The sequence below is a fragment of the Ambystoma mexicanum genome, chromosome 6p (assembly GCF_040938575.1).
Source record: "Ambystoma mexicanum isolate Mex_15411 chromosome 6p, UKY_AmexF1_1, whole genome shotgun sequence".
Taxonomy (NCBI): domain Eukaryota; kingdom Metazoa; phylum Chordata; class Amphibia; order Caudata; family Ambystomatidae; genus Ambystoma; species Ambystoma mexicanum.
In genome coordinates this window covers 225,816,557-225,840,338 of record NC_090935.1, presented here as the reverse complement: position 1 = coordinate 225,840,338, position 23,782 = coordinate 225,816,557, and the positions used below count along the sequence as shown (strand labels likewise).

At 41.7% G+C, this 23,782-nt stretch overlaps 1 protein-coding gene across 2 annotated transcripts in view; it reads right to left on the bottom strand.

Annotated features, from left to right (window-relative positions):
* The window catches only part of ARK2N (arkadia (RNF111) N-terminal like PKA signaling regulator 2N), a 430,001-nt gene that overhangs the window by 132,206 nt on the left and 274,013 nt on the right, over positions 1-23,782 (bottom strand). The window contains exon 3 of one of the 2 annotated variants that reach the window (XM_069626911.1): positions 13,609-13,791. The exons of the other annotated variant lie outside the window; for it this stretch is intronic. Within the exon in view, the coding sequence (XP_069483012.1) occupies positions 13,609-13,791 (183 nt within the window). The remainder of the gene's footprint in view (positions 1-13,608; positions 13,792-23,782) is intronic. 2 annotated transcript variants of the gene reach the window in all.

Sequence of the window (23,782 nt, the reverse complement as noted above, 5' to 3'; positions counted from 1 at the left end):
AAACACCACCACTGTTCCGCCATCTGTAACGCGGAAGAATTCGCCAATCGCAGCGGCGGATGACAATGTAATTCTGAAAATACATCCACGAGTCAAAATTTCAAGATGCAAGCTACTAGCCAGGCATAAAACGTCACTCTGCCCCACCCCTCAACTTTACATGCACAGAGCACACCATTTCCTACTTGCCAATTATCACTAGAAACTGGCTAATTGCGAGTACAAATTATGAGGTTGGCTATAGTGTCAGAGTGCAGTTGCTGTAGCTCAAGGTTCGCAGAGAATCCAAAAGAGATTTTGTGCTCGTGTATGCTCACTGAGCCCAGCCTTACATCCTCTTGAGGGGGTTAAAGAGTGTTACCCTAGTTTTCAGCCCCACACAGTACCAATAAAAGTGCCTGCATTGGTGGAACGTTTAGAATCAGCGCGATTGGCTGACCACCAAAACCTTTGTGGGCCTGCCTGTGTTGTGATTAGTGGGTAAGCTTGGCAAGAGTGGGAAAGCCAATGAGTGGGAGACCCTGAGCTATTCTTGCTCTTTATAAACTCCTGGAGGCCTACTGCTAAGATGGGATGCTCGGAGGATCTTTAGATTGGCTATACTAGATGGGACATGGATCCTTTGTGTCTGCATCTCTGTACCTTCCTGCTGCTGTGATCAAGATTCGGGTGCATCTCTGCTTTTCTGCCATCCTCCTAGCTGACTGGACGCTCTAGTGTGATGTTTTCATGGCCACTACCGTGACTGCCTTCCCGTGAAATATTCCTAGACCAAGGACATTGAGGTGGGGAGTTTCCCTGGACCGGAAGACTGGTGGTGGGTAGCTACTCACTGCTGCTCATTCTTGGGCCATCCTGTGTCACCTCCAACCATTTCTCCGATCACAAAACCATTCTCTACTGGCTAGTTTCCCCCTCTTGCCCCCTTTAGCTGAATAAAACCCTGGGCTCGATTACTCTGTTCTCCTGGGTCCCCTTCTGGGTCTTCTGTCGATTGGTTCATTATTTTGGTGGCAGCTGTTGAGTAGAACTGAGACTTACATAGTTCGCACAGTAAATGTAGCCAAATGACCTAGAACTGAATACTACACATCAGAGCCCCCATGACCACATTTCAAGTTGCTGACAGTGGTTTATGTTGGCCATTCAGGTATGCACAACAGTCATTTGATTAATTAGAAAAATTATTATGAATTTTAGTATATTTGCAAGTTTTAACCAAACAGGTCATATGGCATTCTCTCCAGTGGAGGAAGAGACTATAGCAAGGATTATGAAAAACGAACATAGTCCACAAAAACAGTTACCGTAATGCAGAGGTCAGGAGCCGGGAGAGGTCATAGCACAGAATGGGGCTCAAGCTGCGAGGCCAGGCTTGGCCGCAAAGGCTTGCTGGACAAAGCTGCCAGCAGCAGTCTAGGTGGAACCTGGGAGACCATGAGTGATTGTTAGAATTACCAATTCAGCTGGCCAACAAAAAGATTAGCGAGTGGTCAGTGAGGACACAGCTGCATTGGAGCACAGTATCTTATCACAAATCGACCTGCTCATTTTGAATGGATGCATATTGAGCCAAAGTAGGCTATGGGCAGTTTTCGCCTCTACGCGCGCACACACACACACTACTGCACACTATTAAATTAGTGAAAACTTGGCCAGAGAGACCACTCCATTGTGGGGTAGAAAGGTTTGACTCTTGAAAAGCACTGCATGCAATGTTACTTATTTCCCTATACAAGTCCATTTGAAGCCACCCATCTTCTTTCAGGTAACATCCTGCATCATTTAGTGTTCCTTTTGTTTATCAAACATTAACTCATAATCTAGTCTTATCCAGAGAAACTTCAGAAGGTCTGTTGTGTATAGATCATTTAGCCTGACCCTAACTGACATCCAAACTATTTCATTCTAAGCCAAACTCGAAATAAAAAGCAATTGCAAACTCTAAAGCCAACTGTAATCCAAAAGTATTATAGCCCTCATATTAGCCTTGCCTATTGGTACTTCACACATGGAATCTTGTGTGGTCTACAATCTAGAGGAAGTTTGCTTCCAAAGTGACCAGGGAAAGGAGATTTATTTTTAAAAAGGTATCTCAGCGAGTGGTGCAGGCAATGCTCCATGTGTCGCTGGGTTTTTTTCATATAGGGAAATTATGCCAGGTAGATAATATGTTAAGTACATTTCTCTTCGGTCAAATAGATTAACTAAGCTACTCTAATTACAGATCCTACAAGCAGGACTTTATTTTGAGGCCTGAACTATACTGTTCCTAGTGTACCCATTTGAAATTCTAGTTTGTTACTGTGTACTCTTATAAAAAAATATAAGTTTTACAGTATAGATCTGTAGTGTCCTCTTTTGCATAATCCATTGGGCCTATCTGTACCTACATACAAGCCTTCTTCCGTCCACTGGATGAGGCCTGACTGATCTGCAAGTAACAATAATAAGAGCTCCTTTGTGGTGCTATGCAGGTACCACAGAATCTCTACACATCCGTTGGAGCTGTTTCGGTGGCGGCAGCGGTCGGGCAACTGTTCATGGTTTACTTTTTGTTGGTAGTATTTGCTGGTTTTTAGCGAGTAAAAGTGGTTGGTATGATGCTTATCTATAGAGCATCCCTCCAGCTTTCATAACACTATTCCTCTTCTTCTCCTTTGCTTTTCATTTATGTTAGCAACCCCATCCAGCACAGGTGACCACCACCACCATACATACCCCTGTGGCACCCCCACGCGAAACTAGGCAGCAGCAACATTTTTCAGGTTTCTCCTAAAATGGCCGCCGCAACTCCGGTTGCTGATTGTTTACATTTGGTTGCCTAGCAACCTCTCCCAAGCCCTCATAGGTCCATTGAGGCGGTGGAAGCCAGCCCCACATCAAAGGCCTATAGCCTAAAGCCAGATCCTGTTTGGGCCTGTCCGGGCCGCAACAAGTCCAAGGGGTCATACACTTTGCATGCAAACTCTGAAATCAGCTACAATATCTTATAGAAGGCTAAGCAAAAATCCATTCTTCCAATTCCATCTGTCCCCAACCTACCGCAAACCCACGCAGTCCCAGACATTGCACTCTTGACAATTGACTATTTGCCAGTGGCCACCGCGTTCTTACACCTTGCATTATAATTGTTGCTTACTTACTCGCTCTCCCAGCAAGTTCAATCATTCACCATTAAAGCGTATTTGCCTACTACCATGTAGCCTGCTAATACGTCTATGATTCGTACCTAACGTCATTTTATCTGCAGCTGACAACGTTGCGCCCGGCATTGATTGCACTGGCCACCTTTCCTGCCTTACCTTTGTCATATGACATACAGCCCTCACTACGCCTAATTCACTACACTCTATTTCATCTAATTTACAGCACTGCACCTAACCTATCAACTTAATGAGGTTAGCTTCACTACCTACAGTAAGTTGCTACTCACGCCCTATACAACGTGACCTGTACTATGCCTCACATGCCTGTACGTTAGTATTGCTAGTATGTTAGTATTGTTCCCTAGTATATAGTAGCTGTAATGACCAATTCCTTGCTAATTCCACTTCATGGGACATGATTGCACTGTGTGATTCGCTCTTTATCTCTCATACATAAAACGCTCTGCCAATCGCATTTTGCTTTTCAAACTTAATGAGTGTTCGACTCCCTTGTACCTGTAACGTTTCACCACTTTACTTGAAACGTTTTTGCCATTTGCATTCTAATCTGTGCCATGACAATTATGCCTTATCATTTTTCCACTTTCACTTTGTTCATAAGTGTACTGCATGATCTGCTCCACTGCCACTTACAATTGGAATTATTTTAGCATTGCTCTTCAGCCTATGCCAGCTTAAAGTGTCTAGTTCCTATAGTTCGATCATACTTTTCTAGTCATCATGCTAACTCGACCCTAGCAATTAGCTACCAATACCAGCCTCCTCTTACTATTGGCCCTAGTATATTACATAAAGTGAATAGCCATGCGTATGCTATTCCCTGTTGCAGCCCTCACCATAATCTGCCTTACGATCACGTACCCATCTACCTTACCCATTACTAGAACTAGCCTCACATGCTACCCTCCATGGACCTTAGCCCCATTCCCAGAAAGCCATGCATCTGCATTTCCATAGAATTAAGCTTACCATTATCGGCCCATACCACCCACAGTCTTACCATCGTGCCTACAAATAGCACCTAAAGACATCACACCCAAAGGTTTTGTACCACCTTGCCTACAAACCTCAGCTAAAGATATGACACCTCTGAGCTTCCTTTCCCTGCACTTCACACCCCTACAAGGACTCCCACAGTCGTATTCTCGGGTGACCCTAATACCATTGCTAACTGCGCCACTTCCCAAAGGCTTGTCTAGTCGCATCACACCTTTCCTAAAGTTAAGCCAAGAGACTTTAACATCCTTATCTAACACCATGCCCATTAAATTACAGGAATCTTCGACTAGACTTTAGATTAACATTGTTGCACACTTCTCCCACCCGCAAATGCATCACCATGGCAGCCAACTGTTCCAAGGATTTGGTAATCAGTGCTCCTACTCTCCAACATTGCCCCCATAATCCAAACGCAAACTGGACAATGCCCCTTCAGTAATGAAAGGTGCCCTCATAAATGCAAGATCATTGTCAGCCCATGAACTAAATATTGCTGATTACATAACATTACATAACCTCGACTTTATAGCAATCACAGAGGCGTGGCTCCATGCTGCATCAGGACCTTCTCTTGCCCTTGCTATCCCTGAAAAATACTCCATCATCTGGCATGACCGAGATTTCAACCGGTCAAAAGGAGGGGGTTTCGCCGTTATCTCGCTCCTCCTATCGACTAACACCAAACTTAAATCTCAAGTCCTCCTGGGTGACCTTAACTTGGGCTTTCAGGAACCCAAAGGCTTCTGTCATCGCCGACACCATCACTGAATTAGGATTCTTACACCGAATAACTGAACCAACACAACAAAAAGGCAGAACCCTCGATTGGTTAGCTGACCATAACTGACAAACATCCTGTCCAATACACCCTGTGCATGGGAAGACCATCACCTTATCTCCTTCACCAATAAAAGTAGGTATCCAACCTAACCAAAGGATCCTGGCCCCACCTATGAATACCAGAAACAAATGCAATATAACAATGGAGAAGCTGTTACCCCTGCTCCAGCCAATTATCAACCCCTCCACTACTCACGGATCCCACTGCCTTAGTTGACCTCTATAACCGTATCTTACTCAATGCCGTTAATACGATAGCACCACTCAAACTCAGCAAATCTAAACCACGGGCGCACCTTCATTCATGGTACACCCCCCACCTTAGATCCCTACGGAAACTGAAAAGAAATTCAGAAGCTCTCTGGAAAAGTATCACCTCAGCAGCCAACTACTAAAAAAGCCAACCCTCGACCCCAATAACCCCTTGAATTAAAGACCCATCACCACAGTATCCTTTCTGTTAAATAATTCTGGACTAAGCAGCTTATCTGCAGATTCAACATTACCTGGAATCCAACAATCTTCTTGGTCTCAATCAGCGTTTACACCCAGATATGGGACCGAAACAGCGCTGATCGACCTTTAGACCCAAATTCAAGCCCTCAAAGACAGAATTAGCCCTGCACCTCCTACTTGACCTAAACATCCTCTGTGAAGGCTTTCTATTTTTCATGCTTTGTATTGCTATAGAAAAATCTGTTTTTAGCTAGCTTTCAATCAAAGTAGAAGAGCGAAAACAATATATTGAGTGCACATAGCTTTTTATTATTTAGCTAGTGTTTAAACTGCAGCTATATCCCAACACTTTGCTTTTTTAGATTAAGAAAGTTGTTTGGGGAAATCAAAAAAGTTCTGCATTTCTGTTGTGTTCATACTCCGTAAATTATAAAAAGAGACATTCAGTACAGAACCAACTGAACAAACAGGTACAAAAATAAACATTCAAATCAATTGCTGGACAGTGTAAACAGTTTCAGTGAGCCTTTTTTTTACAAAAAAGGCTTGTGCAATCAGTACAATAAAAGGCAAAACAGTGCTTAGTACAGGGACAATCCTATTCAAAGGTTGTCATTAATATGTCCTTCATTGATGTTTTTAAAGGGCACTGGGTGGTCAAAGGTGTTTGACAAGCGGAGGGGTGACCTAGTCATCGGTCTAAGTCTCGATGTAAATCAACTAAAAAAGGATGCGACAGGTTTTCACACTCAAGGTGTTCCATCCCTTGACATTTGGGCAGGATGGTCAAACAACCTTCAACATGGGCCTAGACCAGGTCTCCCTAGGAGGGGGAAAAAAATAAAAAGGGAACTCAATTAGTGTCAAGCTCTTCTTTGCTGGGGCCTAAGGGCTCAAATACACACGAACAAATATAGATAAAAGGCAGTATTCTGGGAGACGTGGAATTGGAGCAATTCCCATCCCGCAGAGGCTTGGAAACCAGATACTGATCTGGAATGAGTTGTACTGTTTTGCGTCTTCCTAAGATTGGGAAGTGTGGGAGCTTGTATCCGTATTGTTAGGAAGGCTCCTAATTTAACACATATGTGGTACTCTGGAACAGATAACAGATAGGCAGGGGATAGAATCAGTTGCCTGGGTTGTTGATATAGGAAGTAGTGCAGGCCATGCAGCAGGTATAGGTGAGGTCTGCAGGGCTGGAGCTTGAAGGCTGTAGCCTATGTAGGGAGAAGAGAGAATTAAAGGAACTTAAAGCCCCAAATACGGTAAACACATCAAAAAGTACTGCTATATAGAGTGTTTAACATTAAAAGGAAGGTACCTTAATCAGGTGGACTTATTTGTAATCCACAGAAGTTGGCGAGGTATGGGTATTCCAGGAAGTCCTGGTGGAGCGGAGTGAGTTCTCCCTCTGGATGCGCCAAACCCGATGGGATGTTGGAAAAGTAAAAGGAAAGAAGGTTGAGCTCAGGTGACTGGGAGCCGGCTTGGAGAGCTACACAGAGTCTGTTTTGAAGTAGGTGGGTCAGAACCCGCCTAGAGGTCCGAGCTCATTAAGGGAGCTGGGTGCTTACCTAGTATCCGAACCCTAAGTGGAGTGGTCCGCACCACGTTGTAGCCAGCTGTCTGCACGGGGAAAGCACAGCTTCCTAGGCACCCTGTGTTTAGTGAGCTGTGCAGGGGCAATAAACTGCACGTGGGTGTGGGAAAAGTGTTGTGGCGAAGAGCGCATGTGCATACGGGGCTGTTTGCCATTGTCAACGGCAACCAGGAGAGTGTCCCCTGGTTGCCGAGCGGACACCAGGCAGAGGAGCTTATGCCTGATTCGATGCGTCTTGCTGTCCAAGGTAGGCACGCACGTTGGTGCCGGCCCCCCATACGCACTCCAAATTATAAAATTGTAAAAGCCCATATAGTAACGCAGGGCAGCACAATCAGTGTGCTCTATGGTTGGAATAACATTGCTGCTCATGTTTTGTGCCAAATCTAGGAATTAAAATGGCCGGCTGCCTGAGTGTGGGCAAGTTGGTGCATTGGTAGTCAAAATGTTAATAGAGCTTGCTAGACATGGGGTAAATGATGGAAGGCTCTGAGAAGTAGTACAGGGGGCAGAATGGTGCTGTGTTGCTGTCTGAAAAGGCACACACCTGATGCTAGATGCCATTAAAATGAAATGAACAGAGAAACACCAACATACATTCCAAACCCCGTTGCCACTGTATCTAGAGGCTCATAAATCTGATTGTCGTGCCCTCATGACTAGACTAGTGTTGGGTGGAGCAGTCTAGGTGATGGGAATAGGTAAGGGGGGGCCTAGATAGTGTAAGAAGTGAGGGGCCCTACGTCTCTAAAAGAGTGGTTACACATGTCAACTCATGCATAGTGTTGTTATAGATTCATTCAGCCCTCTGGTGGTTGATTTCTATTTAATAATCCACCAGGATTCTTTATGATTTAATGCGTTGGTGGCATTCATGGTGTTCAGAACTATGTCTGCAACCCACCAGTGCATACTGTCTGCATTATGCTGATGTTCAAGATAATGCAAGACCAGTGGGGCTCAATGTACTCTGCAACGGATCCTCGATCTGTGCTCCCAGATCCGTTTCACCTGTCTTTTCGTTTGGCTTGCCTTACATATCTAAGCCTGCTTGGGCATTCAATTATGTAGCCTACATTCGTGGTTTTGCAGTTTGAGAAGGGTTTGCTTTTCCATTATTTATCTTCAATCATGAAGGACGTTGTTTTCCAGGTCAATCAGCATACATTGAAGGTCCCACACGGGTGGTGGCCCACAAGCTCTCATGCTCCACATTTCGGTCCTTTGTGATTTTTTTATTGAGTCTGGCAAGGAGACAGAATTTTTTCATCGGTGACTAACTTTTGTGGTAGTGGGTCCGAAAGTGGTGACACGTCATTATTAGTTCTTTTTCCATATTCTGTATTCTGGGTGTGAGTAAGGACTCTCGTGGAGTGTATTTTTTTTGGTATTTTTGACCAATTTCCTTGGGTAGCCTCTAGTTTGTAGTTTTATTTGGAGTTCATTGGCATGCTTTTTGAACTGATCTAGTTCTGTACAATTCCTTCTAAGTCGCAGGAACTGTCCAAAGGGTAAGTTATCCCTTAGGTTTTTAGGATGGTTACTCCTATAGCATAGGAGTGTGTTCCTGTCCGTTTCTTTCTTATACAATGAGCATGTTAGTTTGTTCTCCCTTATGCCAATTTCAAGGTCTAGGAAATTCATTTTTTGATTGCTTTTAAATTTGATTTCAAGATTTTGTTCATTAACCCAGTCTAGAAAGCTGGCCAAAGTGGCGTCATTGTCTTGCCAGATAATGATGTCATCTATATATCAAAACAAATGGGAGATCTTGTCTCTAAAAGGATTGTTGGTATTGAGGATGTATTGCTTCTCATACTCGGACATAAAGATGACAGCCATTCATGGGGAAAAGGCTGCCCCCATCGCAGTTCCACTGATTTGCAGGTACAACACTTCAAAAGGAAAAGAATTTATTTGTCAAAGCCAATTCAAGAAGCTCCACTATGAAGTTAATATGGACTCTTTTCTGCGGATACATTCTATTGCTAAATTTTGAGGAATACTTGTGTACAGGCTTGTAATATCCATTGTGACCAGTAGTTCTTCGGATGGAGAGAAATAACTATTGGTCACAATGGATATTATTGGCCTGTACACAAGTATTCCTCAAAATTTAGCAATAGAATGTATCCGCCACCATCTCACTCATCATATGACGCAGAATACAGTCCCTATTAACTTCATAGCGGAGCTTCTTGAATTGGCTTTGAAAAATAACTTCCATTGATGAAGTGATGAAGGGCTGAAGGGCTGAATGAAGCTATACCGACACTATTCATGAGTTGACATGCGTAACCCCTCTTTTAGAGATGGACGGCCCCTCAGTTCTTACGCTATCTCGGCCCTTACCCCTCCTTATTACCTTTCCCTAGACTGCTATTCTAGTCATGAGGGCACGACAATCAGATTTATATGAGCCTCTAGATCCAGTGGTAACAGGGTTTGGAATTTTTGTTGGTTTTTCTCTGTTCATTGTATTTAAATGGCATCTAGCATCAGGTGTGCGCATTTTCAGACAGCAACACAGCACCATTATGCTCCCTGTACTACTTCCCAGAGCCTTCCGTCATTTACCCCCATGTCTAGCATGCTCTATTAACATTTTGACAACCAACTTGCCCACACCGAGGAAGCTGGCCATTTTAATTCCTATATTTGGCACGCGACATGAGCAGCAACATTATCCCAACCATAGAGCCCACCGATTGCGCTGCCCAGCGTTACTATATGGGCTTTCACAATTTTATAATTGGGAAATGCGCGTGGGGGCCCAGCACCAACATGCGTGCCTACCTTGGACGGCTATACACATTGGATCAGGCATAAGCTCCTCTGCCTGAAGTCCGCTCGGCAATCGGGGGACACTCCCCTGGTTGCCGTTGACAACGGCAAACCGCCCCATATGCGCATGCACTCTGCGCCGAGACACTTTTCCCGCGCGCAGTTTATTGCCTCTGCACAGCTCACTAAACACACAGTGCCTAGGAAACTGTGCTTTCCCCGTGCAGACCGCTGGCTACAATGTGGCGCGGACCACTCCACTTCGGGTCCGGATACTAGGTAAGCACCCAGCTCCCTTCATTAACTCAGACCTCTAGGCAGGTCGTGACCCCACCTACTTCAAAACGGAGACACTGTAGCTCTCCAAGCCAGCTCCCAGTCACCCGAGCTCAACCTTCTTTCCTTTTACTTTTCCAACATACCATAGGGTTCGGCACGTCCAGAGAGATAACTCCCTCCGCTCCACCAGGACTGCCTGGAATACCCATACCTCACTAACTTCTATGGATTACAAATAAGTCCAGCTGATTAACAACATTAAAAGGAAGGTACCTTAAACACTCTATACAGCAGTACTCTGATGAGTTTCCCATATCTGGGGCTTTAAGTTCCCTTAATTCTCCTTACCCTTCTCCCTGCATAGGATACAGCCATCAGGCTACAGCCCTGCAGACCTCACCTGTACCAGCTGCATGGCCCGCACTACTTCCTTTACAGAGGCTGCACAGGTACTTACTCTCTTGAGTCGGTTCCATTAAAAAGTGTGTTATATCAACAACCCAGGCAAATGATTCTATCCCCTGCCTATCCGTCATCTGTTCCAGAGTACCACATGATTTGTGTCAAATTAGGAGCCTTCCTAACAATAAGGATACAAGCTCCCAAGCTTCCCCATTTTAGGAAGACGCACCACAGTACAAGCCTCTGTGGGATGGGAATTGCTCTAATTCCACATCTCCCAGAAAACGGCTTTTTATCCATATCTGTTCATGCGTGTATTTGAGCCCTTAGGCCCCAGCAAAGGAGAGCTCGACACTAATTGAGTTCCCTTTTATTTTGTTCACCCTCCTAGGGAGACCCGGTCTAGGCCTATTATGAAGGCTGTTTCCATCCTGCCGAAACGTCAAGGGAAGGAACACCTTGAGTGTAAAAACCTCTGTCACATCCTTTTTTAGTTGATCTACATCTAAACGTAGACCGATGACTAGGTCAGCCCTCTGCTTGTCAAAAAACAAATTTGACCACCTAGTGCCCTTTAAAAACATCAATGACGGACATATTAATGAAACCTTTGAATATGATTGTCCCTTTACTTAGCACTGTTTTGCCTTTTATTGTACTGATTGCAAAAAACATATTTGTAAAAAAGGCTCACTGAAACTGTTTGCACTGTCCAGATACTGATTTGAATGTTTGTATATTTTTATACCCGTTTGTTTACTTGGTTCTGTCTCTTTATAATTTACAAAGTATGAACACAACAAAAATGCAGAACTTTTTGATTTCCCCCAAAAAACTTTCTTAATCTAAAAAAAGCAAAGTGTTGGGATATATCAGCCGTTTATTATTTAGCTAGTGTTAACTGCAATGTGCACTCATATTGTTTTCGCTCTTCTACTTTGATTGAAAGCTAGCTAAAACAGATTTTTCTATAGCAATACAAAGCATGAAAAATAGAAAGCCTTTACAGAGAATGTTTATGTAAAGAGTTAAATGTACGTGGCAGGACGCCACCTTTTGTTTCCAAAGTTATTAGCTCTTAAAGTCCTCCCACTTAACCGAGCAGTCCCTTCAGTTACCGCCTACTTGACCTGTCGGCTGCGTTTCACCTTGTGAACCATAAAATCCTTTTTAACCATCTAACATCAGCTGCGCATTTCCAGATGAAGCCAACGCCTGGATCCTCGATTATAGATTTGAGGGTCTTTGCACCATCAGCTTCCGCAGAACCAACACAAGTCACATGCAGTGTTCCTCAAGGGTCCTGCATTTCACCAACACTATACAAGGTTTACCAAGCCACTGTTTGATGACCTTGACTATTTGGGTGTCACCTATACTAATTACGCTGATGACACTCAAATACTCATCCCCATCACCGGTGACTATGCCACAGACAGTAACACACTTAACACCATCTACCTCATTATACAAGCTTGGATGGCTAAGCATGGACTCTGTCTTAATGACGATAAGACAGAGCTGCTCCTTCTTGGGTCACCTGTACAAATTAGATGAACAATTCTTCAACATTGACTGAAACAATCAAAATCTCCAAAGATGTAAAAAGCTTCAGCATTGACTTTGATTCGGCTCTATCATTAACAAGACAAACCAATGCTATTGCATCCTCCTCGGCCTATACCTGCAAACTTATCACTGCTTGAAGACCATTCATAACACCAGCTAATTGCATCACTATAGCTAGAACCGTAGTCCTCTTCAAACTGGACTATTGTAATGCACGTTTATCTAGGCACCACTCAACGGAACCTAATTAAGATGCAAGTCATACAAAATAACGCCATCAGCTCAGCTCTGAATATCCCGAGATCACAACATATCTCTGAAACCAGTTGTAACCTGAAGTTTCTTGCCGTCAAGCAAAGAATCACACTCAAAATCTTGTCTTATTCACAAGTGTCTCGCCAACTTGGCACCCCAATACCTGTCCAACAGCTTCACACGTAACATACCAGCCCGCCCAATCAGAACTGCTCAGACTCACTGCACTAAGATCCCACGGTTCAATTTACAAACAGCAGGAGGGACTAGCTTCTTTGTCCTAGCAGCGAAAAGTTGGAATGCGCTCCCCATAACAATAAGATCAGAACCCTCTTACCACGTTTTCAGGAAAAATGTCAAGCTTTGGCTACATGAGCAAGAACGTAGCCCATCCACATAACATTGCCTATCGTGTAGAGTTTTCTGCTGATATTGTAACTATAAAAAATATTATATGCATATACTTTCACTCAACCCAAATACTGCAAATTTGAAATTGTGGTTTCAGGCGCTCCTTGGCATTCTTACTACCTCACTTCTATGCTCATGTTAAATTTACTGTTTATATGTAACTTGCTATTATCCTGTCAATTCAATTGTATATATGTAACTTTGTAAAATGTAATTATGCAACTTGGAAGCCAAGCGCCCAGATGCCTAAGGGATTGAAGCGCTCTATAAATAAACTAAACTGCCATATTTAACACGGGGTGCAAACATGAAATGTGCCGGTTGTGGTGTTAAACTTGCATAACCCATAATGCAGAGGACATATTCTTGGATTATACTGTAAGAGATTAACTCCCTGCACTATCCTACAAGCAACCCCCTCACCTCTATACAAAATATGTCTTATAAAATGTGTTAATCCATCCAACTGAATGAAAACAAGAGGGTGTGGAAAAGAGCAGGGACCAACAAGTGTTAATTTGGGGTAAACTTCAAACTAGATTAATATTGTTACCCATTATAAAAATGGTGATGCATTGCAGAGCAGTTTGTCTTCAAAAATAATTTTAAATATAAATTAACTGACCCCAAACAATAATTATTTTGAAAACTTAAATATGAAAACAACTCCAGTATGTGCATTTCACCTCAGTTTTGCAAAGACCTATTCTTTACAGGCCAAAGAGCACAAAAACTGTGGCTGTTAAAGGAACTTTGATTCATTAAGATCGGAAAGTAGCAATTGGCAAATGCCTTCAACGGATGAGTGCATCTCTTACAATTCTGATTAAATGGACCAACCTGTGTCAGCATTCAACTCCTCCAACAACCCAGTTGTACGCCAGGTTCTTCCGGTGTTATGATGAATTACAGAATTTTTGTGCTCCTGAACCACAGCAGCTGCCAAGAGGTTATCCATATTTACCACTTCCGGGTCAGAGTTTGTGTCAGATATATCATAATGGGCTACCACTGGTGCTCCATCTGAGGAGGAAAAATAGAATATGCATCTAAACGCTGTGCTAAAATATATAATGAACGTTGGTCAGATGACGTTTGACATTTCTGTGGTTACCCACAACAGTCATACAAAACACAATACAGCCAGGATGGTCACATGGCTGTTTGAACTCAATAAAAACGGAACGAATAAGCTGAAAAGTATGCCACAATAAGCACATTAATATTAGTAACCTATTTAGCGTCTGAAAAGATGCAGTTTTGCAGATCAACTGCTCAAATGCAGTTCTATCACATTCTAGCCCACCCTTTTATGCTTCTAGCCAGTCTAGAAACAAATGTTCACACAACTTTGTGCTGATGCTGCTGGACCACAGAAACACCTGCTTTTCATGTGGTGAACTTGATCCAGAAAAAGGCTTTTAATGTTTAATATGACTCAATAAAAGGTTATGGTACATTTAGAGCCTGGAATAACTGAAAATATATGGAAATGGTCTCTCATCACCTATGCACAGTGCACAAGTGAACCTTTCTCTACAGCAAAGGAAACAGTACCTTTCAGGTTTAAGCAGAATTTCATAAAAAGAGACCCTCCTAAATAGAATATTATCTATGTCTAGAACACTTCCGGATGTTTTTGGACAGGTGCTTTTACATAAAAAGTGCATTGTTTCTCAGTTGTTTGGTTTAGGCATCAGTTAATGTCCTTTACCGAAAGGAAAGCTATAAAACCAAGATGCGCCCCTGAGGGATAGCGAAGGGATGTGACAATTTAAGGAAAATTCATTATATAAATTGACAGGACTTGCTGCTCTCTTGCTACACTTTCCAGGAATTCTCTTATCGTAATTGGTGGAAGCCTAGGTAGCAATGAAAAGCATAGTTGGCCAGTAATGCGAAAGCAAGTTTAAAAAAAAAAAAAAACAACTTCAGAAAAGCAACATGGCTGCCACATGCCTCAGGGCAGACACTATGGCAGAAAGATCTAGAACAGTGGTGTTGGAGGCAAACACTAGAACTTTGAAGCTCCTAACCAATAACGCATACAAATGCCACAGAAATACATATATAAAACGCCATGTTAACTTGATACTACATAGAAAACAAATTCTTCAGCGCAACAACGTTTTGCAGTGAAAAGTAATCCAATTTCAAATGAGATTTCAGTGGGCCATCTACCGCTAAATAGAATGATGCACCTGCCATAAGATCATGTGATGTCCAAAAGTCATCAAAACTCTACAATCTCAAACTGGAAGAACATACTTTTCTGGCAAGCTTTAATGCATCAATTCTTAAAACAAACCAAGCAAGATGAGAAATGCTCAAAATGTACATTAACAGAATAAGCTATTGAAGCATCACGAAACCTACCACGCAAAGGCCCTCTCCATAGGAATGAAAATGTGACTCCCTAACGGCGCACACATGTAGAGGCGCCTTTAACTAGGGGTTTACTCCACAGCACGAAAAACCTATATGACACAAACGGGCAAGTATTAAGGAATGAACATGAACCAAGCATTCATGAATTGGTCAACATTGAAGACTAAATCAACAAGAGCAAGAAGTAAACCTGCTCAATTCCACGTGTATGATGTGAAAGTAGAAAAGCACAATGTTTTCTTTTCCAAAAGAACTACACTGAATGGTGCAATCTCTGCACAGGAAAGCGAGGTGTGTGCACGGAACGCAATAACAGATAAAGAACATGCCTTGCTTAACAACCATCTTGCTGGTTCTGCTCTGAAATTCTTGCTATACGCAAAAGAGACAATCAAATAACAGAACATATTTTTAACAGCAACCTGCGGGAAAATGTCAATAGACTCTCCTACTCAAGCATTAAACATCTGTAACTTAACTACAGGTCTGGGATGAATACAGACAGTGTGATTGTGTTAGGCTATTGCTCATTAACATTGGATTTCGATCTTACTGAGTCCCCCAGCTTACAAGTCAAGGGCCCAGACATCCTCTATAGAGTAGAATGCTAATGTAGGTATCAAAAGCCTGCTCTGGATCCGGACCTTGTTAAGTAACAACCTTGCGCTAGAAGGTGCAAATCCATAAATGCAGTAAATAAGGAAAGGTCTTCTTTGAAATGCAATCTTAGCTAACTTCGGACAATGCAGATTATATCATTTCAATTAACAGAAAAAATAGAATTTTGACATTGCAAGCACCTCTAGTTTTAGAATGTTTTGCTTGATGGGATCAGCACTGAAATATCTTGTGGAACAGAGAGGCGGACACGTGTGAAGGTGCTAAAGAGAGTTCCACAGTTGATGCTATGCAACAAAGGCAAGAGTAGTCCATGTTTTTTTGATAAGAATCCTAACTTGCACATTTTAGTCCAGGGAACACCAGATTAAAAACATGCTCCTGGAGACCGAGCCACCATTGTCCCTGCATTCGGAAAGCTACTTTGTGGCCCTGAACTGGAACCCGCTCAGACAACATTCTACAATCACAAATTAAGAAGTTTTAGAATGGGGACTTTCCAGCACAAAGACCTTATGGTTGTCAGTAAAGTTCAGAAAAAGCAATGGCGAGATTTGTGAAGCAGTTACAAATAAACAGTGTTTATAAATGTTTAAGAACCACTAGCTAATATCCAGCAAGTGTTTAGACTTCCAGGAGAGGAGGTGGTAAGAGGGAAGCAGTGGTATATTGAATGCCACAAAAGATGTTTGAGTCATGGTAAGTCATTTGTATACAGCTACCAATGACCAAAGAAGACATTCTAAAGATGGTGTAGAGGTCTCCTTTTAAGTGTTCAAAGCCCTTCATAGAAAGATGGCACCAGAGTGAGAATAATGATGATGATTTTTCTCCAAGAGGATAACGTTGTTGCAGTAGTTGACGATAGCTATACAAATTATCATTGAGCAAAAAAGGTTACCCATAAAGACATTGTTTTTCCTAAAACACAAATGGCACTGGAATTCACAGAATGAAGAATTCCAAAGGCGGCCTGAAGTAAAGCGATTTAATCAATCAGTTTCCAAGCCTAGTGTTTGGTTTTATAGTGGACTAAGACCTACCAGGAGTTTCAGCAGCTTAATGCCTGATATTCTTTTCTGCGACTTTCACAGAAGCTTTTGAACCAACACTTTTACTAGTTACATTGGTTTTGGAGCAGAGTAGTGTTTATTGCTAAAATGAGAACCCTCTTAATATTACCCTCGTGAGTACACATGCTCAAAAAGGGAGAGTTTTGTGAAAGAAAGTAAAGGCATAATTAAACCATCCATACACAATTAGGAAAATAATGAACAAAAAGCCTTGCTTTACCCATTTCAATTGCACCACTGGAGGGTGGTTTTGGGTTTGTAATGATAGCTGCTTATGCTGTTCAAATACTTCTCGAAACAAAACCCAGAAAATCCAAAATATCTGATGGTGTGCATTCCAAATAATGGTTGGCCACTCATATTCCACAGAAAGGAGTGCAAAAAGCACCACTAAATTTCCTTAAACGACTTCCAAGCACAATAACGTGCACCTTTTCTACAGGTCCAAAGTTAGTTGGCAAGCAGGCAATCATTGGATAATTCATCCTTTAGAATTATCCTGCCATACTTTAGTTGGCAAGTAGTGGAAATATTACGAACTAAAGATGCTCCCTGCTCTAGTCTGAAGATTTACAGTTTGTAGCAACATATACATCGATGGACAAACGACTAAACAGAATGACCTGTGATTACATAAAGCAAGGAACGAAAGACAGAATGACCACTGATACTACGATGTCAACTTACACAAGCTGATTTGATGTTAAGTAAAAGAAACTGCAAAAACAACAATTGCCAACAAGATTTTTTCTAAACTGTGCAAATGGTCGATGGTCAAGGAGTTGTAATCTAAAGTTACCTAGGCATATTTTGCTTTCGTCCTAAATAATGCAATTAGTCAGAAGAACTCAAGTCAAAAAGTACATAACACACACAAGACACTATCAACACATCCAAAAAGGGCAATTTTGAGGCATTCATGCTCAAATGACTGAACATAAAATTAGATTCTACATAGTCAAATACAAAAAATATGTTTTATTAAAAAAGAAAAGAAAAAGGGGAAAAGGCTTAAACAATGCTAACACTCTTTCTTACCCAGCCTGCTGAATGAACGAACAAAAATTTCCACAATCACAAACTGGCTACAGCGGACAGGTTTACTGCACTTAAATAGGAGGTGGTCAAAACTAGTTTTATGAACAGATTATCTTTAAAATCTACGTCACACTTAGTATACATCATATTGCACAGTTAATGTTATTCCTGGAGCAATGGCAGTTTTTACATGTTAACCGACAAGCTATGACTGTTTGCAATCATACATCAAGTACTATATTGCACAGTTTAATGAAAATACACAATACAGCATGCACAGCATAGAATGTGATATATGAAAGTTACATGATAATGTGCAAGATTAAAAATGGTCACAAAAAGCTGACAGGTGCTGAAGTATTCACATCACCGAATTTTGAAAAGGTCAACATTTTGATGGGAACATTGACTGTTTAGATAACATTTCCAACCCAAAGACGTTTGGAGCGCTCGGCATGTATAATTCACACTGCAGAGTTCTCAGATTTTTACAAAGACAATGTGCTGAAATTACTTAAAGCAAATTCAATGTTTAGGTTTCATGGAACTGGGCATTCCTGTTGCTGGTATTTAAGATGCCAAACATTTGTAATGTCCAAATAAAATTTAAATTACTGTAAGAAGATTCTAAATCCATCCATTACGTACCAAACATAGGATGTTGTGGTAAGCAAATGAATACTTGTAAGCATTAGTCAGCCTTCTATGTGATATGTTATTTTTAGGGCGTTAACATTTTGAGAGATTTGTTAAACATGTCTGTAGAGTGCAGAAGATACGAGGGTCAAGTACAATATTGACTATTGGACCATGTTTCGAATAGCCAGATAGTTGAACTTCCAAAAACATGTGTTCAATCAGGATTTGATTACCGTGACTATATGTAATCTATATTAATTTGATTTAATTAGACTAAAGGCTTCAGCAGTCTCAAGTCAAAATTGTACCACTCCTACATGTATAATCATGCAAAAATGTATAGTAAATGTATATACATGCAGAGTGATATTTGTATCACCTACCCATTTAATTAACTTGTGAAAGGAACTACTTCAAATCTTCATCAGTAGGAAACACAAACATAAGCTTGTGATGTGTAGCTCCACTCTTGTATCTTCCACACTTCCAAACAGCACACCTTATAACTCAGTTTAAATTTAGTACACATCATAGACAGCAAATATTGCATACATTTCAAAGTCATAATGTTGAAAAGGGTCAGTGGTTCTGGGAAAGAATAATAAACTATTTGCAAAATTCTTTTGGGAGGAAGGTCTAGCTAGCATTCCTTGAATTAGGATGAAAGTTGAAGGACTGCACAGTCGTAAATGACTTGTGGCTAAAACACCTGAGCACTGGCAGAGGCAAATTACCATTTCCTCAAATAGAAACAAATCCAATGTTTGTTTGTTTATTTATTTCTAATACACACCAAACCCAGGGGTAGCAGGACGCAGCAGTAAGAGAATGCAAAGCTTACATAGTTACAAGGGTGGTCACAGTAAGAAAAGTATAGATACAGGTATGTCATAGAAGCGATATATATATATATACAAATGTACAGATGTGTAAGAACGAAGAGTGAATGTACCCCGCCTCTTGGGCATAGCTACTTCCTCTCCTCAACCATTTCAATGTAAGTACAGGTACATGGCTGCAGCAGAGGTAGGGATTCCCTTTGTAGCTTATGGTTCATGGAAACTGAAGAAAAGTACACAATACATTTAACATGTTTTCAGCCAGGTACTTAGTACTGGTGGAGTGACCATTACATGTCCACCAATTCAATGTTGACACATACTAGTGTTTAGTTTGTCTTCTTGTTAATGAACATGGCTCCAAAATAAAGTCAAACGGTGCGCTGGAAACAATTTGGTTAGTGAAATTTTTAGTTAATTGTATACATTAGGAGCACATTTCACAATAGAATTGTGTGGGTACAATACATATTCTGGTACAATCCAAGGTCTTATGTTTGAGCATTTGTAGATTTTGAATTTCACTTGTAAACTCAGACAACAGTACCCAGTCTTAATTGGCAAGTAAACATAGGCAGGGAGTCGTACTAATTCCTTGGATTGCCTGTATTAGGGGAAAGCAGAATAGGTACAGCAGTCTCTTGGGTATGAAATTAGGAATCTATTTGGTAAACTATCCAGGGATAATAGTGAATGAAAACTGCAAGAGCCAATCATTTTTGAACTTGGAATGCTGGACATAATAGATGGGGGTGTTTGCACATCTAGAAAGTAAAACCCAAGAAGTGTTTTTGAAAAGAACCTATAGTAGCTCAGGCACTGTCCCATCTGTTGGAGGCTTTGTGTAAACACCATGCTAGGTGGTGGTGACTACTTTCTGAATAAAGTGTTTCCTCTTCTCCAATAGGGATTCGTATACAGCCATTTGACTGCAAGGTATAGATCTGGTGCTTTGTCTTTTCAGATGGCGTGAAAGCATGGCACTTATGTCTGAAGGGGTTTATTTTAAGTGTGAGAAGTGGGTGGTTTAACCACTCGGAAAGCAGTAATCAGCATTCTCTATTCATGTTATTGGCAGGCTTCTATCAAGAATTATTCTGTGCTTTCTGGCTTTACCCAGTCAAACGAAGATCGCCATGTTCTGCATGGTCCAGCAATTACCTGCAGAGGTAGCCATACCCTAATGACATGAACAGTGTGTATGTTGCAATTTAAGACACCTAATTTGGCAGAAAGATCTTGCAGCTAGCATGCACAAATACCCTGATTCCGAGTGGATAAGTACATAGTTCAGCAGTACTGTAGGTTATCAAACCGGGAAACTACAGAGAGGTCCTATGATCACACCCTGCCCCGCCACCCTCTACAGCACTGAACTCTTCCCCCTTACTCCAAAATAAGCTGCCTGGAAATAAAAATCAACGTGGGTTTAGCATGGGTACACAACACTGGACTAACTAGTGGAGTTATTGTGGTACAGCTATGTATGCATAGATTAGTCCAGGGTTCGAAATTGCTGGGAGCTATTTAGCTCCTGCTTTTAGCCTAGGAGAGCCTATTTAGCTTGAAACCAACAGCCACCAGGAACTACATCTGGCTCCTAGGGCTAACTCGAGTCTTACAAACATGCATATGCAACATTAACTGAGTATTTGAGAATGTTGTTAAAGAAGAATTGGGACATATCTACTGCACATTAAAAGACAATGCATCATACATAATGGGCAAAATGTTAAAGTAGCATGTTGACACCCAGGAGATAGTTTTACCTCCTGCTCATTAAATCTTAATTTTGAACCCAGTTAGTCACACTCGTGGCTTACAGAAATCCAAGACTTTCTATATGAAGTGGCATGCGGTAAAATGAGGGTAGGCAGACATGGTGATACAGTCGGAATCTCTGCAAGTGCAAGAAAGTATAGTGCTTCCTAAAGGCCTATGCATAATTAACAGTTGATCAAGGGAATGTTCTGTGTCAGAAACGGATACTCCTATCCGGGATAAAAATCAGCATGGAATCCCTTCAAGACAGGACCATCACATTTCAAACCAAATGTAATCTTGGGTGACCAGGAAATAGGAAATACCAGTGTAAAGGTTAATGTCTAAACCAATATTTACAATCTGAGCTAATCAGACTACAGACTAGTTTACAAAAGAAAGACGGAATGAGCAATAGATTAGTCATGATTATTCAGAAACCATGAATCAGTAGCTCACCATTTCAAAGCTTGAGATGATGCTTCGAGCAGGCCAGGTTGGAGAAATGACCAAAAGACGCTGCACTAAGCAACAAGTTGTAATGTGGAAGCCTTGGTGTGAAAAATATTCTTAGGAGCCTGGGTATCCACACCACCATGTAACACCAGCTACCAAAACTCCAGTTCCAATTTATGTTAGGTCATTGTAATAGCAATGCCACACACACAAACACAGGTGGGGCTGGCTGGGGAGTCATGAAGGAAGGAGAGCCACAGACGAATTAGCTAAATCACCAATCACTCTATCCTTCCCAACTTGTCAAGGTAGAACACCGAAAAATATTAGTACCTCCTGTTCAAAGGTCCCACTAGAACAGGAAGATCATGGAGGTATACGTCTTTAAAATGCATTACATTCCACCTGGCCATTGCTGCATTGAGTCCTGCGAAAGGCTCTAATACTGTACAAATAAATGTCATGTCCAAACTGTACAGAGATTCCTTAGAGGGTTAATGCTATTCCACAGATACCTATGACAAACATCAACTTGCTTTTGTTACGCTTCCTAGTTGAATCCTTCCCGAATGCACCCAATCTGAAACATCTGCTCTGTTCAAACGGAAGTATGACAGCACTTTAGGAACAAACTGTCCTTAAGACCACCTTATCAACCAGTGCCTAGATACCCAAGGGTTTTGTGCGCTGTAACAAAAGCAAAAATAAATAAATCACCTTATAAACATGGAAAAGCATACCAGAATCCTTAAATAGGAAAGGTTTAAGTTCACTCACCCTCCAGGCAGAAGGGACAGCAACAAGGAAGGTAGTCTTTCAGAGATAACGGGAAGCTTACAGAAAAACAGACTTGTTGGTAAACATGAAGCAGTAAAAACAATGACTAATCTACAAAGAAAAAAGACGTTCACAACTTCTCAAATACGATCCGATAGCTCAAAGTGTGTTTGAATAATCCAGTAATGCCAGTGCTGGTCAGATGAGAACCTTCATAATCTACAGATGCATTCAGAGGGTTGATGCTAATCCACAATGATAAAACAGCACTCAACTTTTTTGTACTGCTTTCTAATAAAGCACACAATCTGAATGCTCAGAACTACTAGTTGGTAGAGATCCCAGTTGTGGGGTTTGGGGGGCAGATGGGGGAGTGATGACGAAGAGTGAATCTGTTGATGACAACCTGAACATAACCACCACTGGAAAGGTAAAGGGTTGCAATAGCCAAAGACCAACGCTGACCTGCCACAATTAAAGAGTGAGTAGGTGCTCGCCTGTATGTTCACATAAAACATTGCACCGATACTGGCCTTGTGAACCTACACCACTTTTTCAGAGAGAACATGAAGAAAGGCATTAATGACCAGAAAAATGGCTTAGCTATTAAACATGTGCCCCTTTTTCCTGTGGAGATCAAAGGATATGTGCCAGAAGAATGCAGCAATGGGTTTCGAAGCCAGCTGTCAATGTAAATTGACATGGACTCCAAAAGTGGACCCTGTTCCCCCACAGGTATAAAGGCTCCTCTGAGGCCACCAACGCAGAGTTTGCAACAGATAGGTGGATATCTTCAACAGATTGTGCTGTGAATCACTATGCTGGTCCCACTATCTGCACAGCGGATACTGAAGCTTCGACATCCATAGCCTTGCAAATGGCCTCACATGAGTGCAAGCAGCATTAAGGCCGAAATCAAAAAGGCAGGATACAAAATGTACACTAGCCATTGGATAGTGACGTTTGACTTTTGCCAAGTGACAGTGTGCTCTGTGTTTGTATAGAATTGAGGTGGCAGGTGACTTTGCTGTGGATGGCTGGTAGTTTGCAGCTTGAATTTGCCCCCTGAACTAAGGACTTTAACGGGAATACATGGGTGGCTGCCTTGACAGACAAAATCCTCTTTGTAAGCAAAGGCCACCCGAACAAAATGTCCAGAGACCTCAAGCCTTTGCACTGCAGTCCAGTTTGTATTTCTAATTTACTGGAAATTCAAGATTAGATGGAGCGATATACTCTGATCAGCCAATCTTCCAGAAGACAGAAGTACAAATGAATCCCTGGAAGACCAAAAAGTATTATTGCAATACCTTGTGCATGCTGGGTAGAAAAGAGGGGGTTTCAATCAAAAGGCAGGTCTAAAACCTTATCCTGCAGGTCAAATTTCAACCTTTCAAGTAGGCATCACCACTCCTTGGGAAATAG